Consider the following 19,532-nt stretch of genomic DNA (forward strand, 5'->3'; position numbering starts at 1 on the left):
CAGGTTGAGGGGAGTTCATGGAGCCAAGGATCGGAAGTTTTGGTGGCCGGAGCTAGGAGAAAACCGGCGTTGACCAAAATCGAGCTTAAATCGAAACCGGGCCGCCGCCGCCGCTAGGGGCCGTGCTGTCCTGCAAGGCTGCCACAGACAGGTGAGTAAGGACCATACGAAGCCAATGGAAGAAGTTTGGTGAGGATCGGTGGCCGGAGGAGGAAGAAATAGCCGGAAGAAAATCGAAGGCGATTTCCGGTCGGGGAAGGGGCTGCAGCTCCGAGCTTCCATTTTTGGAAATTCTGAAAATATTTTCGGAAATTTCCGAAAATGGAAGCTTTAGAAACATTTTCAAAAAATCATAACTAATTCATACGAACTTCGATTTTTGCGTTCCTCATATGCACGCGATCGTGTCGACGAGCTCTACAACTTTCATGAAGGAAGGTTTCCCAAATTTTGAACGTATAAAAAGTCAACTTTCGCGAGCCCCTAAATAACGTTCGTTTTCGAAAATTAATCGTTCGAACTAATTCCACAACTTCTCCGAGCCTCGTACTCGCTCCCACTATCGTGAAATCAATTCTAAAAATCCACGGAATTTAATTTGGATTTTTCGGGGTATTACAATTTGTTTAATGGATGAAAACCTAATTTATATTTTTACTTTTCATTCATCATCCCACCATAAAACCGATTATGCAATTAAGAATTTAAGACCAATCTTTTGCGTCTACCATTTAACCACTCTAAACTACCCTCATTGTTCCACTCTCTTCGATTCTCAGCCTCCACCATTTTGAGAATACGAGCATGACCATGTGAATGAGAGCGTGGACGACGAGATCAACGATCAGTAGCTCCCCCAATCTCTTCTCAGCCGTCATCTGTACTCCTCCACCACAACATACCTATCTCTCTATCTCTGCCAGTGAGTACTGAACTGGATGAATAGTTCTAGAACAGATCAATTTGCATGAAGCAACTCGTTCTAATTCGGCTCCGCCGCCCGAGTTCTTCAAGATGGAGTTCGCATAGCCACGTGGAGGGATGAGGGGGAGCTTGATGAACCGGCGATCAGCTCTGAAGTCAGAGGTTCTGGCAGGTGCTGATCATGACCAGGGCAGTTTGATCATTAAATTTGGGCTTTATGTTCAAGGCCGGGGCTTAAAAAGAAATAATAGAAAAAGAAGGGCTTAACATGAACAAAACTCTAAAAGGAAAAAAAAACCCTAATTTTGAAGGTTGAAGATAAAATAAGATGAAAGACGGTGAAGCAACAACACACACTGGATTCCTCTCTCACATCTGAATCCTCCAACATTTTCTCATTGAAATTCAAGCTCAACCATGGAAGTCCAGGAGTCACAGGATCGGAAGCCGAGCTCCGACTCCATCTACCGCCTATTCATGCCGACCATGTGCACCTGCAACACCGCCCTGAACCTTCTGTTCAATTGCCTCACCACTTGCGACGAGGCCGAAGTCGAGGCTCGCCTCCTCGAGAAAGACGCCTTCGCCGCCACCAGTATGATTATCGGAACGATCTACTCCGAGGAGATCAGCGAGCGCATAGTGGAGGTCCTCAAGGCTAAGAATACCGGCTCTTCTGCTGCTGGAAACCGCGCCCTGTTGTTGCCGGACGTTGGCAGGCTCAAGCCCATCTTGGACCATATTATCAAGGACCTCAGCAGTCCCTTCTCTCCCTTTAGAGACTTCGGCACCTTCCCCACCGACGAGGCCAAAGCTCTGGCTCCTCTCATCGAGCAAGAGGCCTTCGTCGCCGCCATGATCAAGATCCGTCAGATCTACATCCATGAGGTCTGCAAGCGCATGGTGGAGATCAAACACAAGAACGCCGCTGCTTCTGCTGCTGGAAATGTCGCGTCGGAGACCGCCGCCGGTGGTGTGCCTGAGGCAATTGAAAGTCAGGTAAAATCCATGGAATTAGCAGAATCCACGGTCTTTCTTCACGGTCATAAGAAGAAAGATCGTGAAGCAACAACAAACATTTCTCTCTCACATCTGAATCCTCCAACATTTTCTCATAGAAATTCAAGCTCAACCATGGAAGTCCAGGATTCACAGGATCGGAAGCCGAGCTCCGACTCTATCATCCACAGCCTATTCTTGCCGACCATGGTCTTCCGCAACACCGCCGTGGACCTTCTGTTCAATTTCCTCACCACTTACGACGAGGCCGAAGTCGAGGCCGAAGTCAAGGCTCGCCTCTTCGAGGAAGACGCCTTCGCCGTCTCCAGATCGTTTATCGGAGCGATCTACTCCGACGAGATCAGCAATCGCGTGCTGGAGTTCCTCAAGGCTAAGAACACCGACACTTCTGCTGCTGGAAAGGGCGCCATGTTGTTGCCGGACGTTGGCGTGCGCAAGCCCTTCGTGGGCATTATTATCAAGAACCTCAGCAGTCCCTCCTCTCCCTGGAGGCACTACGGCACCTTCTCCACCGACGAGGCCAAAGCCCTGGCTCCCTTCATCGAGCGAGAGGCCTTCTTCGCCGCCAGGGATAAGATCCGTAAGATCTACATCCAAGAGGTCTGCCAGCGCATGTTCGAGATCAAACACAAGAACGCCGCTGCTTCTGCTGCTGGAAACGTCGCGTCGGAGACCGCCGCCGGTGGTGTGCCTGAGGCAATTGAAAGTCAGCTAAAATCCATGGATTACTAAAATCCATGGAATTAGCAGAATCCATGGATTACTAAAATCTGAACACAAACCAACCCCCCCCTCTTATGATGCCTACTCTATCTATTATAACAACCTTCTCTGTTTAAATACTTTTGGGTATTATCGCAGTGTGCTTCCATTTTTTTCTGTTTTATATGATGCGGTGGCTTGGTGTTCAGTATCCATCTGCTTAATTTGCTTAAACAATATAATGAAATTGATGCATTCTCAATTGGAAATTTTGAAAATTTTCGTTTACACTGCTCAGTATATCTACTAGCTGCTAGTGTCTTTTTTAGTGTTGCTGTTGTAGTGCTTGGCCTATATTTCAATGCTGAATCAAATAATCTGTTAGTATTGTGGTTATATTACAAGAATATCAGGGGAGGAACAACAACGTTTCGTCGTTTCCTGGACCTTATGTTCTTAATTTGGTGCTGTCTTTGTATCAAGGATTAAGTATCCTCGTACGTACAGGCATGTTTGGAAGGTTGAAAATTTTTCGAAGTTAGATGCTCAGTCGTACAACTCAGAACCATTCAGTACGAGGGAAGGTCAAAAATGGTATCTCTTGCTATCAGTGCCTTTGTTTAAGGGATTTAATTTTATATCCCTTGTTGCTTAATTTATAAAATAATAATAATAAAATAATATCTAATCGCTTTTCTTATAGCTATCGTTCTGTCTGTTTCGTAATTAACTCGTCAAAGTTTTGTTTTGAAAATAAGCAATCTTATTGTTTTTGTGCTGTGATGGCAAGACTATAGGAATCTGTCCCAAGGGAATTAATGTCAGAATGGATGCTCATCTTTCTCTTTACTTGGAATTGGCTGATCGAAAAACAACTCCTAATGTCACCAAAGTATTTACAGATTTTTCCCTACGTATTGTAAATCAAAAGCACGAATGCCATTTTACAAGTAAGGATTGGTATTGTATTTATCAAATTTGAAAGAGTATTTCGCAGTTTATTGCGAGAAAATATTATCCATATTTTTTAAACTAAGAGAAGGAAAAAGTGAAAATGTCGAATTGTTATTTGAGTGCTTCTATTCATATCTCTAAAATTAATATTTAGACACTTAATTTCTTTACCACACCTCCCTAATATTCTCCAAAGTACCCTTGTTCTAAAAATCTGAACCAAACTCACAGTCTATTCAAAAAACGTACTAAGTCCTCCACCTTCTAATTCTACATCATTCATCGCATCAAGTAGTAGTTCTAAACTAGTAGTCGCTGGATCGAGTAGCACTGCAGACTCGCTACAAAAACTTCATCCCTTCCCTTCTCGCTATCAAAGACATTTGAAAGTTTGTTAAAAACTTGTTTTGATTCTAATGAATTGTTGTAGTTCAATGTTTTTCTGAAAATTTCATGACTTTTGCAATCTGGGTAAGTATCCAAATCTGTTAAGGAGGTCTATATGATACAGCCAAACTACAACACTATGTCAAAAAATGCTTTATACCATACCCCTCAGACGACAGAAGACGTTTTTTCTGTTGTCTGATTTTTTTGAACGTCTTCAGACAACAGATTTAACTATTTATGTCGTCTAAATGGTATCAAAATCAACACCAATTCAACTTTTTCAAGTTTGTTATAATTTAGAAAATTCAGACAACAGATTCTGTTGTCTGAGTAAATGGAAAAATTATTTATCCTTATCTGGACAAAAAAATATTTTTGGTTGAACTAAAACTTAATGTGAACTAAATGCCTATACCCCGAGTTTTCTCAACACTCAGTCAAAAAAACAGAAACCTTCTTTCCTTCTCCCTGAGATAGACCCCGAGCAACTTCAGCTCCCCTTTTGGTTCTTCTCCCCTAATCAGAGACATTCTTTCCCTTTCCCAATTATGGTTATTCTCTCCCTGATCTAGGTTTTCTACACAGAAGAGTCTCATCAACCTCTCCCCGATCTAGGTCAAGAAGACACTGTTGATGGTGTTCTTCGATTTCACGGTAAGTCTTATTCTTCGTCTTAGGGTTTCGACCTTGATTTGTGTTGGATTTTAGTGCTTCCTTGGGATATTGATTTGGGGTTTTAGGGTTTCTTTGGGATATCGAATTGGTAATGATTTAGAGATGGGGTGATTGAAATAGAATTGGGTTTTATTCTAGTTTATGGATTTGGGGATGGTTTATGGTTCATTTCGATTTGGGATGGTTTATGGTTATTCAGAATCTAAGGCTCTGATTCCTCTCCAATAGTGCTCCTCCCTCTCAATCTTCAACCTCCATGACTCTATATCTGATGCCTAAGATTCAGTTCCTCGTTTTTTCTATTGGGTTTTCTAAAATTTTCTCTTCTTATTGATTGGGACATTGGGTATATGAAATCTATGTTTGGGTTTATTGATTGGATGTTTGGGTATATGAAATATATGTTTGGGTTTTCTGAAATTTTCTCTTCTTTCTCTCTCTCTCTCTCCATTTTTGATCTAACCCATCTCCGGTCCATTTCACAGAACGCAGCAACCTGCAAGGCTGTAACCAACAACCCATCTCCTGCATGTCTCCGAGCTCCGCCTCCATCCTTTCAAGCCCCAGCGGCCACCACCGAACTCAGGGTTGGAGACTTGGAGCACTCCCGAGTCCCGAACACGGAACACAACGAGCAAGGCTATAACCAGCAACCAGCATATCGTTCGATTCAGTGGTAAGTCTCCGACGGGATTTAATATCTAGTCTTGATAGTTGTTCGGATTGTGAAGATTCACCAATTATCATTTATTAGTTTTGTTTCATGACATAACTTGCCGAAGCCCTGGCTACCTCTTTCCTCTTTTTTCTGCAATTTTTCTTTTGTTTTGAGATGTTAGGGCTTTTTCTGCTAAGATATATGTGTTTCTGTCTTCTGTGAAATTGGAAAGGATTTCAGACAAATCAATTAGTTCTGTTTTAGTTTCTATTGATAATATTTGTGGATACCCAATTCAATAATCATGAAAAGTTTCAAGCTTTTGTGAGGCCGGTATGATGGTTTTGATATTACGGTTTGTGTTTTGAATTGGAGTTTGAGGAGGTTGGAATGAAAAAGGCATACCAAAAGAAAGTGATTGAGAAAATTATAGCAGAAAGGGACTGTTTGATTGTCATGGCTACTGGAAGTGGCAAGTCTTTGTGGCAGGTACGTTGTACTGATTTGCGGGTTTGAGATGAATTTAGATAAGGCTGATGAAACTTTGACTTTTTTTTATTCTAATGGGTCATTGAATTTGTAGCTAAATTTGCATATGGAAATGAAAAGTTGAGATTTTTGTTCTAATGGGTTACTGAATGTGTAGCTGAACTTGCATATGGAAATGAAAAGTTGAGATTTTTATTCTGATGGTAATTGAATTTGTTGGGTTGCAGTGAGGCAGATGTGTATCTTTTCGATGGTTGCATTACTCCGTGGAAAGTCCCAAATGGGAAAGACCTCCTTTTTGTGAGACCTGATGCTGTGTTTGATGGGAAGAAACTGATCAGGTTGTTTCAGATTTGTGTGTGCCTTTTCTTTTCTACTTGGTTTTGAATTTTTAGAAATAATTTGGGTTCTTTTTGGTTTCAATTTTGAGTCTTGAGTGGCAATGAGCTTGAATCTAAAGGTACCTGTTGGGTTTCATCAAATACTAACTATATCTCTCTTTAGATACCCTTGCAGGTAAATCATGTTCTGAACTAATGTTAGTTTCTGTCCAACTAATATTACTTATTGCTTGCTTTAATTTTCTTCCGAGTGTTGAAGTTATTTTAGCATTTCTTTTGTTTCATTTCTATACATAGTGTTCCATATTGTTAATGATGGTAGTGAGTAATTATATAGCCTTGCAGGTAATGTGGTATTTTTATCAAGGTGATTGTCTGGTCTGTTATTATAGGTTCATTTAGCACCTGGAAGCAAATTTAATTTTCAAAAATATATCAAAAGATCATTAGAAGATGACTTTAAAGTCTTCGCAGACTTAGAAGTTCCTTCAGATGATGGCAAAAAGAAGAAAGCCATAACATCAATCGGAATATTAACAGCAGCACTTCTGCTTCTGCTTTTGGTTGCAGGTATTATGTAGAGTAAGGGCTACATAGGAGGAAAGATCGCTGCAGATAAAGGTTTGAAGCATGTTAAAGTCTAGTGTGGTCAAAGTCGTAACTAGTATCTTTTATCTCCTAAGATTCAAGTTTTGCCTTGTCCACAATGTCTAAATAGTTCAACTGTTGTCTTTATGAACAAGAGATAAGCTTAATACTTTATCTTAATTGACATGGAAGCAGAGCTCAGAGAAATGGATTTGCAGACATGATTTTTTACTTTAAAACAGATATTGAAATGGTTGTAACGTACTATGAATTGTATTTTGGATGATGTTGATGCAATGAAACGTAGGCATCATTTTGAATGCTGATTTTAGTCCAATTTTATGGTTTTGATGATTGTAAATGAATGATGTTGAAATGGTTGAAAGGCAACATATATATGCAGGTTTCACAATTTATGTTGTATCAAGAAAATAGAAACAACATAAACAAATGATCATCTGTTGTTTCTACCACGTTCAAACAATAGAAAAGTAGAGTGCAACGAGCTCTCAGACAACAGAACTAGGTGGTTGATATGTTGTTTTTACCTACTTCAAACAACAGAAAAGTGGAGTTCAAAGAGCTCTCAGACAACAGAAGTAGGTGGTTCATATGTTGTTTCTACCTACTTCAAACAACATAAAAGTATATTTCTAATCATTCTCAAACAACAGAACATAACTAAAACAATGGTTTAAAGTCCAAACAAACAACAGAAAAATGAGATTGAATACTAATTCAAACAACAGAAATTTGGGTAAGACTATACTCCAAGTGACATTCAAACAACATAAAAAAACTAAAACTGTAGTTAGAAATCAAATCTAACCACAAGAATCACAATTATCTGTAGTCCAAAGAAATCTCAAACAACATAACTCACGATATAAATGTTGTTACATACGAAATCAGTCGACATATAACTGTCATTGTTCTTCAAATCAGACGACAGAAACAACATAAATATGTAGTGGTATGGTGTTTCAGACGACAGAAAGACCCCGATTCTTCAATATTAGGTACTTCAGACGACTGTACCTTAAACTGAATCTGTCGTCTGAGTGCATTATCAACGACGGAGAATATCTGTCGTCTGAGTGGCTAAGAGACGGCAGCCACCTAGACGACAGATTTTTACTTCATCAGACTACAGATATGGTCTGTCGTCTGAAGACTTTTTTGGCATAGTGCTAGCTTTTTATATATTTGGTGTATAACGATATCAAACTACGTTACACATGCCTGAAAGGTAAAAGTTTTTTTTTTATTGACAACAGTAAATCCCCGCCTCTACAGTTTTATATATGTTCATGATTGATGATTCTTTTTTGAATTATTATCATCCTTGTTGATTTGTTTATCATTACCTGTATGATTAATTGATATTAGAACACGTCAAGTGTAGTGTTCTGTTCTTGGCCACATGGATGGATACCTTTAGATGTTAGAAACAAGTTTCTGTTCTATATACAATTTGGTTTGAACACAAAAAGAAGATGAAAAGCAGACCATGAATTTAGGATTTGGTTTGAACTTGATAAAAAAAAAAAAAATCAAGAGTTTGGAAAAAAATAGTTTTTCTTTTAGGGTCTTTGACCAAAAGCTCCAAAATGAGCCAAAGTTATCCCACTTACCCCAACAACAGATTTTTATTCCCACTAACCCAATTTGAATTGAAATAACAATTTTACCCTTAGTCTAATTAATGAATTACAACCACATGCCCTTCTCTCCTCTCTCTCTCTCTCTGTCTCTGTCTCTGTCTCTCTCTCTCTCTCTCTCACACGCTCCGAACCAGTGCACGGCCTTCAGCTCTGTTCTGTGGTCTAGATGGTCGGTGGCGACTCGAGAACGACGATGACGTCGATGGAGGTGATTCTCGGTGAAGCTGAGGCGCCGTCACTGTCGAGGACACAAAGCTTGCCGGCGACGGTTTTGGTCGGATCTGACGGCGCCGGTTACCGCTGCTTCTATGCGACAAATTGGATTGTTGTCTCCATTTTGGAGGAGTAGAATCTTCGGATGATCTGCTGAGAATAAGCGATGTGGCGGGGGTGGTGGTGGAGCTCCGGCGGGGTCTATGGTGACATCAATCTCTCCCTCCCCGGCGAAAGTTCACCAGCGAGTCCACCTGAGGCGGTTTTCCGGTGAGATCGAGCACTGCTTCACAGCTTCACAGAAGGGAGATGGGTGCCCAAATCAATTTCATCACCTGCCCCCGCGACTAGGACCTCTAAACAACTCAATCAAGCCGGTCCTTCTTTTTTCTTTTCTTTTCTCTCTTTTCTTCTTTTTGGCCTTTTAATGAGAAATTTTGGTAATATAAAATGTAAATTATTCGAGTAACAAGCTACAAAATGGTGTTATGCCAAGGGCAATACCGATCTATTGGGGGGCAATAGACGTTTTGAATTGATGTAATCTCCTCATTTTTTTTCTTTAATCAAAGTTTATTTGTGTAATTTTAGGAAGATTAATTACCATTTCGGTAATCGAAATTTCTATTGAGGGGCAATAGACATCTATTGGGGGCAATACATGGCTGATAATCGTCTATTGGGGGCAATAGACGTCTACTGCCCCTCTATTGGGGGGCAATAGATGTCTATTGGGGGCAATAAACATTTCCGGTGAGTTTTTCAGAAAATTCCGGTGGGCGTCGGCCGTTGACAGGAATCCGGCGGCCTGTGACGTGAATTCGGCAAAAGTTTACCTGATTCCGGCGGCCGGTGACGGGGCTCCAGCGAAGTCTCCTATGGTTTCTCTCTCTTCCATTTTTTTTTTCTCTCTCTCTAAGTAACAAAGGGTTGAGGGTAAAATGGTATTAAAAAAAAAAAAATCTTAATGGGGTATTAGGGAAGACCTCCGTAGAGTATTTTGAGTAAGAGAGAATTAAAAAAAACTTCATGGGGTAAGTGCGAAAAATATCTCTATAAATGGGGTAAATGGACAAAAAACCTTTCTTTTATATGTCATTATCGTAATATCACATGAGTTGACAAAGTCAACTATTACTTGAAAAAAATAGGAAGTCCATATGCTAATTTTGGAGGTATGAATAGAAGCACTCTTGTTATTTTCAGTTCTTCCTAGTAAAAGAAGAAAATATTTTCTATTCTTATTTCCACATTTTAAGAAATAAGTCGCTGAATATATTTTCACCATATTTTCATTTTCAAAAATGAAAATATTGACATGAAAATGCTACCGAACGCTACCTTAATGTTGCGAATTAACTACAACAGTAATGCTACGTAGTGAAAATAGTTTTGTTCTGTTTTCTATTAGTTAGTATTGAGAAATTCTTTTGATTCATCTCTATTTTCTTACTTGCATATTGGAGGCAGATCTCATTGTTCTTGGAATTGCCGAAGGACCATGCGACTCGGATGTAAAAATACACACTCCCCGAGAGCCCAAAGTTGATGATGAATCATACAACTCGATCAGGTCATGTGCAATCCACTTTTAAGTGGCCTTGTCATATATCTATATATATATATATATATATATATATATATATATATATATATATATAGAGCGGAGCTCCGCTTTGAAATTAACGTGTGAAGTTCGAGTTTTGGGCCACTTTTTGGTCGCATATCCACATCTCGATCGTTCAGTTTTTAGGTACTAGTGTATAAATCATCTCTGCAAATTAATTTTCAGCCAAATTGATTATCGTTAAGGTATCTAACTCGCTTAAACCAATGGACGGACTGAATCTGTCAACCTGAACCGTACTAGCTTTAAGGCAGTTATGAATGCCTTAACGATCATCATTTTGGCTGAAAATTTGCAGAGACGATCTATACACTAGTACCTAAAAACTGAACGGTCGAGATGTGGATATGCGACCAAAAAGTGGCCAAAAACTCGAACTTCACACGTTAATTTTCAAAGCGGAGCTCCGCTCTGGATTGAATATGTATATATATATATTTGGTACAGTGGGGGTCCAAGACCCAAACAAGAAAAAACTAACAACTAAAAAGCCTCCGCAGAAGCGAACACTCTTGGCCTAGTAATGCCATCAATGTCATCAAGCATTGTTGACAAATAAAGGAAGGAGCTGAAGGCACCTGCATAATCCTAGCTCTTGATCAGTACTTCTTTTAGTTAAGCTATCAGCTATCATATTTAGCTCCCGATGAATGTGTTGTATGGAATGAAATTCAAAGGAATGGAGCATAGTTTGACAGTTGGATAACAAGGTTCCCAAAGGATGCAGATCAATATCACAATGCATCATGAGCTGTATAAGAACAGTTGAGTCTGTTTCAACTTCAATATGAGTAATACCAACTCCTTGGCAATGGATAAACCAGTCATTATACCCCATGCCTCAGCTTGAAGTACTTCACCATTGCCCAGATTTCTCATAAAGCCATAGGTCCAGTTTCCATCATTGTCTCTTATAACTCCTCCAGCACCAATCAAACCACTTTGGGTTCTAGAACCATCAACATTCAATTTGAAGCGACCAGGAGAGGGTTTCAACCAGCTTAATTAGCATTTCAGTTCTCATAACAGAGTTGCCTCTGGGTTTCATGTTACCATTAGTCCATTCACTAATGTAATGGATTATTACAGAAGCAGCATTGTGAGGTTTCTGAAAATTAGTATCAAAGATGCTTTTATTGCGTCATTTCTAAATAAACCAGCAAATATAAATGAAGAACTGAGACCATTGAAAACCAAGGAACGTGCAATTCTTCTGTAACAAATTCGCTGTAATCTAATCATCCCAATCCAATCTAAACGCTCTAGCCATAGTAACAGGCATACCAATCTCATTCCATATAGTAGAAGCTTTAGGACAGATTTTAAATAAGTGAAGAAGAGTTTCAGACTCACCAGGGCTAGGGCAGTGAATATGCCTTGTCATATTTTCGCGTCATTTTCCGTCATGTTACAACCTTTGGAAGATTGAAACTAGGCCCCGAAAAAGATAAAAAATTATTGTCCATTGTCTTTCTCCTTTGTTGTTCTAGCTTACCATGCTTGTAATTTTCTTAAGATTTTTTGGATTTAGAGGTGGGAAATGTGATCATCAGTAACGGTTTATATTTCTTTTGTTGTACGTTGTATGTGATTTAAATGGGGCTTGTACACCTAATTAAGTTTTCTATTTGTAACTTTTATCTCCCTTATGTACGTAGTTCTCCATGATCTCTAGCTAGCTAGGTCAGAGTTTTTTGCGATGAATTTTATGTATACATCTAAGATGGAGTGGGTATGGACATCAATTACAAATGGTGGTACAGTAATCTCTCGACTAGCAATGAATGTATCTGTGATTTTAAGGCACATAAAATGAATTAGTTGCCCTTCCAAGACCAAATCGATCCCACATGTTTGACAGTCTGGTGTTAAATCGCAAACAAAAGTCTATAACCATGGCTACAGTCCCTAAGATGCGAAGCAAATGGGTTGCGTTCTGTACAAGTAAATCATTGACAAAACCCTCACAAATTAATGTTCCGAACTGGACATGGGAGATTGGGAGCTGGTAGCTAACTGTATAAGAATCCTTCGAGGAACATTGGCCCATATCCCTTTCAACAAAAAGCTTAACATGACAAGCTCAATTACGAAACTCTTATACCATTGCAATCCTACTATATATACTGACAACAAGCCGGCCTCATATGATCATCATCACGCAAAACAAATTGATTAATTAGGGTCTAATAAAAAACAAAGACAGCACCAAAGAACATAAGGTCCAGAAAACGACGAAATGTCTTTGTTCCTCCCCTGATATTCATGTAATATAACCACAATACTAACAGATTATTTGATTCAGCATTGAAATATAGGCCAAGCACTACAACATGCAGCAACACTAAAAAAGACACTAGCAGTAGATATACTGAGCAGTGTAAACGAAAATTTTCAAAATTTCCAATTGAGAATGCATCAATTTCATTATATTGTTTAAGCAAAGCAGATGGATACTGAACACCAAGCCACCGCATCATATAAAACAGAAAAAAATGGAAGCACACTGCGATAATACCCAAGTATTTTAAACAGAGATGGTTTGTTATAATAGAGTAGGCATCATAAGAGGGGGGGTTGGTTTGTGTTCAGATTTTAGTAATCCATGGATTCTGCTAATTCCATGGATTTTAGCTCACTTTCAATTGCCTCAAGCACACCACCGGCGGCGGTCTCCGACGCGACGTTTCCAGCAGCAGAAGCAGCGGCGTTCTTGTGTTTGATCTCCACCATGCGCTCGCAGACCTCTTGGATGTAGATCTTACGGACCTTCTCCCTGGCGGCGAAGAAGGCCTCTCGCTCGATGAAGGGAGCCAGGGCTTTGGCCTCGTCGGTGGAGAGGGTGCCGAAGTGCCTCCAGGGAGAGAAGGGACTGCTGAGGTTCTTGATAACAATGCCCACGAAGGGCTTGCGTATGCCAAGGTCCGGCAACAACAGGGGCCCCTTTTCAGCAGCAGAAGCGCCGGTGTTCTTAGCCTTGAGAACCTCCAGCACGCGTTCGCTGATCTCGTCGGAGTAGATCGCTCTGATAATCGTTCTGGAGGCGGCGAAGGCGTCTTCCTCCAAGAGGCGAGCTTCGACTTCGGCCTCGTCGGAAGTGGTGAGGAGATTGAACAGAAGGTTCAGGGCGGTGTTGCGGAAGACCATGGTCGGCAAGAATAGGCTGTAGAAGAAGTCGGGGCTCGGCTTCCGATCCTGTGACTCCTGGACTTCCATGGTTGAGCTTGAATGTCTATGAGAAAATGTTGGAGGATTCAGATGTGAGAGAGGAATCCAGTGTGTGTTGTTGCTTCACCGTCTTTCTTCTTATTTTATCTTCAACCTTCAAAATTAGGGTTTTTTTTTTTTTTTTTGGGCAGTCCCTTAAAGCCCCCTTTCTTAGAGTTTTGTTCATGTGAAGCCCTTCTTTTTCCATTATTTCTTTTTAAGCCCCGGAACTGTAGCCAGTGCTATAAGCCCTTTCAAAAATTTAAGAATTTTGGTTGGAGTTGCTCACAATTATAGAGGCCCGTTTTAGAGAGGACGTCCTTATTTTAAGAATTTAGGAATTTTTGTTATTTTAACAAGTATGTGACCTAATTCAATGATCTCAACTGTTGATCATTTAGATTCATATGCAAGAATGATGTCTACAAAAAATCAACCAAATCCATAATCATTTGGTCATTTAAAATTGTATAAACAAATGCAATCCGTTAGATAAATTTAATATGAACAATGTGCTAATCAAATGGATAAAAGTTTTCCGATTTGGTTAATTTTTTGTAGGATTCATGTGTAGGTAAGTAAAGAATGAGTGGTTGTGATTATTTAAATGTGAGAGGGGAATCGAGTGTGTGTTGATGCTTCATCATCTTTCTTCTTATTTTATCTTCAACCTTCAAAATTAGGGTTTTTTTTTCCCTTGTTTTTTTTTTGGGCAGTCCCTCAAAGCCCCCTTTCTTAGAGTTTTGTTCATGTTAATTAAGCCCTTCTTTTTCCATTATTTTGAACTGTTACTATGCCAAAAAAATGCTTCAGACGACAGATCATATCTGTCGTCTGATGAAGTAAAAATCTGTTGTCTAAGTGGCTGCCGTCTCTAAGCCATTTAGACGACAGATATTCTCCGTCGTTTCTAAGCTACTCAAACGACAGATTCAGTTTAAGTTCTGTCGTCTGAAGTACCTAATATTGAAGAATCGGAGTCTATCTGTCGTCTGAAACACCATACCACTACATATTAATGTTGTTGGAAATTCACTTCATCAACGGATTCAAAAAATAACTGTCGATGTAGTTAATGTAAGATGACGGAGTTTTTGTTGAATCTGTCGTTTGAATGGCTTAGAAACAACATATCAACACCTACTTCTGTTGTCTGAGAGCCATTTGAACTCTACTTTTCTGTTGTTTGAACGTGGTAGAAACAACATATCAATCACCTACTTCTGTTGTCTGAGAGCTCTTTGAACTCTACTTTTCTGTTGTTTGAATTTGGTAGAAACAACATATCAATCACCTACTTCTGTTGTCTGAGAGCTCTTTGAACTCTGCTTTTATGTTGTTTGAACTTGGTAGAAACAACAGATGATCATTTGTTTATGTTGTTTCTATTTTCTTGGTACAACATAAATTGTGAAACCTGCATATATATGTTGCCTTTCAACCATTTCAACATCATTCATTTACAATCATCAAAACCATAAAATTGGACTAAAATCAGCATTCAAAATGATGCCTACGTTTCATTGCATCAACATCATCCAAAATACAATCCATAGTTCCAACTCTAAACCTAGTCAACCGTTACATAATGATCGAGAGAACCAAAAAACCATCTTATCTCGATCATTTACCTAATATTGCACCAAGTCAAAAACCTATAAGGTAAAGAAAGAGTAGCTAGGCAGAGCAACTGCATGCATAATTTAGGTTCATCAACACCAGCTGAACTGAATATAAACCTCGGCTATTTTCTCCACCAGCTCAGACTCTTTGGTGACGATCTCTTGCAGAGTTGAACACTTTCCAGCAATTAACTTGATGACCCATCGCCTGCCAATGCATAACCATAATAAGGGACTTGCTTAACACCAAATCTGAACACTCTTAAATACGAAACTATAAGTATCATACTGGTAAACATGTGTGTTGATGTGTATGTGTGAAGTAATGCAGCTAGTTGAGGAGAAAAGGTCTGCGCTACATGTCTTCTTTAAGTCAATAATGTGATTGTACTGGTGGTAGCCATAATGCATAACCAGCCATACTGGTGAATGTTTTGAATGCATATAAAATAGACGTTGTCAAACAAAATTTACAAGATAATTAAGCTTTACAAGTTAGTTATTTTCCTCTACTTCAAGATAAACTTTGCAGGGATCTTCCTCGATCTATTTCACGTACCAATTACTCTAGTGTTGTTGCAAGCCTCCTCTAACGGAAAGTCAGAAATCTTCTGGTCTTTCTTCAACATTAAAGCTAGAGTAGTTGATTTGAAGAATGCTAAATCCATAGTTCCATACTTACCTCAAAATATATGTCTGAATTTCCATTCGTTATCATGAAGATCCCTTGCAATTAGTTCCTGCATAGGGGGCTGCTGCGAGTAATCCTGAAGGAACACAAAAAATGAATGAATGAGACCCAAGTTCATGGGAAGAGCAGTTTAAACACTACAGAGCTGTATGTGTGACGCCCCTGCTTCCTGGCTTGGTTCACCTGAATATGAGATATGAAGAGCACCTTTCACCTAGAGGATGCGTTGCAAAAGCATATATGTGAGTGTACATAGGAGAATTTGTAGTAACTAAATGGAATGCTACTGGAACTATGCTTGCTAGGCCAAAGCCAATGCTTAGAATAAACTGCCATACTTCTGAACTCAATTGAAAACTAGAAGAAAAGAAGAAAAAAGAAATAAGGAATGTTTTATTTGTTTTGACTTATGCAATACATTCTACATAGAAACAAATATGTAATGAACCTTGACATCCGGATGAATATGATTCAATTCATATGCATAAGTCTAAGTTACATGCACTACAAATAGAATTCCAAGTTACATGCATAGGTCTCAAATGACAAACAGGACATGCTCATAACAGTATATGTGTCTCTAGGTTGATGAAAGAATAGCTAATAGTATAGTTGTCACAACTCCCAATCATATAAATGCATCAATAGAACATAAGTATTTCATGACAGATCTGAATGAACAAACATGTATATTCAAAAAGTAAAAGTGTAAACATTAATTGATCTGTAGAAACGATCATGATAAAGGAGGTATATATTCACCTCTCTTTGATGAGAACTCTAAATTGGACAGAGAGCAGACATGAACCACAAAGGAAAAAAAGAATAAGTCATATCCTTTAAAGATGTGATCTTTCCATACAAACAAATACCAATTGGAAAAGCCAGCCCCAATTGCGCATTGCTTACAATTCGGTCTCTAGCCTCAATTACAGTCTGAATGAAAATGGCTTGCTGTCTGTATTTTTAATAACAAGTTCGGTGGAAAGACTCTTTGTTTGCAAAGTGATTTGCAATCGGGGAGATACATACGAAGTTAGAAATTTGTTTTCCAATCTACATTGTCCATAACAAAAAAGTAGACAACAAATTACAATTACGAAGTTACTATTTTATGCATGCAGTCTTTACACCAAGAGGGAAATGAATTACCACCTGAACTAGACGAGCATCATTTTCATATAGGAATATTAAAACTGACCTTGTACAAAGCTTGAAAACTGAAATCCCAAACTGCAAGACTGTAAGGACCATCTTTCAGACAGGATCTCCTTGCACATTTTCAGAAGCAACGATCGACCAATCTAGATTTCTTGCAAATCCATGCTATTAATTGAACAAAATCTCCAAAACTTAGAACAATATCAAAAGATAGAATAATTCAGTTACAATATCATGCAGTAAAAGAAAGAACTAGATCTCCATAAGGGTATCCTTGTTGGCAGGACAAGAATCTTTTCTTTTTTTGTTCTTTTTTTTTTCATTTAAAATGAAAGGAAAAATAAAAGAATCTAAAAGTTTCTTTTAAGTTGGGCTGCATAGGGATGGGTCCAAACTGTGGGAAACAATGTGGAACTCCTCCACTATCCGAAGAGAGATATAGTTAGTATCTGACGAAACCCAACAGGTACCTTTAGATTCAAGCTCATTGCCACTCAAGACTCAAAATTGAAACCAAAAAGAACCCAAATTATTTCTAAAAATTCAAAACCAAGTAGAAAAGAAAAGGCACACACAAATCTAAAACAACCTGATCAGTTTCTTCCCATCAAACACAGCATCAGGTCTCACAAAAAGGAGGTCTTTCCCATTTGGGACTTTCCACGGTGTAATGCAACCATCGAAAAGATACACATCTGCCTCACTGCAACCCAACAAATTCAATTACCATCAGAATAAAAATCTCAACTTTTCATTTCCATATGCAAGTTCAGCTACACATTCAGTAACCCATTAGAACAAAAATCTCAACTTTTCATTTCCATATGCAAATTTAGCTACAAATTCAATGACCCATTAAAATAAAAAAAGTCAAAGTTTCATCAGCCTTATCTAAATTCATCTCAAACCCGCAAATCAGTACAACGTACCTGCCACAAAGACTTGCCACTTCCAGTAGCCATGACAATCAAACAGTCCCTTTCTGCTATAAGTTTCTCAATCACTTTCTTTTGGTATGCCTTTTTCATTCCAACCTCCTCAAACTCCAATTCAAAACACAAACCGTAATATCAAAACCATCATACCAGTCTCACAAAAGCTTGAAACTTTTCATGATTATTGAATTGGGTATCCACAAATATTATCAATAGAAACTAAAACAGAACTAATTGATTTGTCTGAAATCCTTTCCAATTTCACATAAGACAGAAACACATATATCTTAGCAGAAAAAGCCCTAACATCTCAAAACAAAAGAAAAATTGCAGAAAAAAGAGGAAGGAGGTAGCGAGGGCTTCGCCAAGTTATGTCATGAAACAAAACTAATAAATGATAATTGGTGAATCTTCACAATCCGAACAACTATCAAGACTAGATATTAAATCTCGTCGGAGACTTACCATTGAATCGAACAATATGCTGGTTGTTGGTTACAGCCTTGCTCGTTGTGTTCCGTGTTTGGGACTCGGGAGTGCTCCAAGTCTCCAACCCCGAGTTCGGCGGTGGCCGGTGGGGCTTGAAAGGCTAGAGGCGGAGCTCGGAGACCGGAGATGGGTTGCTGGTTACAGCCTTGCAAGTTGCTGCGTTCTGTGAAATGGACCGGAGATGGGTTAGATCGAAAATGGAGAGAGAGAGAGAGAAAGAAGAGAAAATTTCAGAAAACCCAAACATAGATTTCATATACCCAAACATCCAATCAATAAACCCAAACATAGATTTCATATACCCAATGTCCCAATCAATAAGAAGAGAAAATTTCAGAAAACCCAATAGAAAAAACGAGGAACTGAATCTCAAGCATCAAATATAGAGTCATGGAGGCTGAAGATTGAGAGGGAGGAGCACTATTGGAGAGGAGTCAGAGCCTTAGATTCTGAATAACCATAAACCATCCCAAATCAAAATGAACCATAAACCATCCCCAAATCCATAAACCAGAATAAAACCCAATTCTATTTCAATCACCCCATCTCTAAATCGTTACCAATTCGATATCCCAAAGAAACCCTAAAACCCCAAATCAATATCCCAAGGAAGCACTAAAACCCAACACAAATCAAGGTCGAAACCCTAAGACGAAGAATAAGACTTACCGTGAAATCGAAGAACTCCACCAACAGTACTGTCTTCTTGACCTAGATCGGGGAGAGGTTGATGAGACTCTTCTGTGTAGAAAACCTAGATCAGGGAGAGAATAACCATAATTGGGAAAGGGAAAGAATGTCTCTGATTAGGGGAGAAGAACCAAAATGGGGAGCTGAAGTTGCTCGGGGTCTAGCTCAGGGAGAGGGAAAGAACGTTTCTGTTTTTTTGACTAAGTGTTGAGAAAACTCGGGGTATAGGCATCTAGTTCATATTAAGTTTTAGTTCAACCAAAAATTTTTTTTTGTCCAGATAAGGGTAAATAATTTTTCCATTTACTCAGACAACAGAATCTGTTGTCTGAATTTTCTAAATTATAACAAACTTGAAAAAGTTGAATTGGTGTTGATTTTGATACCATTTAGACGACATAAATAGTTAAATCTGTTGTCTGAAGACGTTCAAAAAAATCAGACAACAGAAAAAACGTCTTCTGTCGTCTGAGGGGTATGGTATGAAGCATT

General features: G+C 39.0%; 1 protein-coding gene, 1 long non-coding RNA gene and 1 pseudogene across 2 annotated transcripts; 2 read left to right on the forward strand and 1 right to left on the reverse strand.

The window, feature by feature from the left end:
• The first annotated feature begins 1,341 nt into the window (after window positions 1–1,341).
• LOC133711510 (uncharacterized) lies at window positions 1,342–2,729 on the forward strand. Its single transcript, XM_062137620.1, has one exon. It carries the CDS (start codon window positions 1,342–1,344, stop codon window positions 2,674–2,676), a length of 1,335 nt encoding a protein of 444 aa, XP_061993604.1. The 3' UTR covers window positions 2,677–2,729.
• A 2,512-nt stretch (window positions 2,730–5,241) lies between these two features.
• Window positions 5,242–6,073, forward strand: LOC133708700 (uncharacterized). The gene is made up of 3 exons (XR_009846002.1): window positions 5,242–5,341; window positions 5,699–5,812; window positions 6,040–6,073. It is a non-coding gene; the product is annotated as an uncharacterized LOC133708700 (long non-coding RNA).
• Window positions 6,074–15,164: 9,091 nt separating this feature from the next.
• On the reverse strand, window positions 15,165–17,954 carry LOC133711511 (putative glucose-6-phosphate 1-epimerase; annotated as a pseudogene).
• Between the last annotated feature and the right edge of the window lie 1,578 nt (window positions 17,955–19,532).

The sequence above is a fragment of the Rosa rugosa genome, chromosome 5 (genome assembly GCF_958449725.1).
Source record: "Rosa rugosa chromosome 5, drRosRugo1.1, whole genome shotgun sequence".
Lineage (NCBI taxonomy): Eukaryota > Viridiplantae > Streptophyta > Magnoliopsida > Rosales > Rosaceae > Rosa > Rosa rugosa.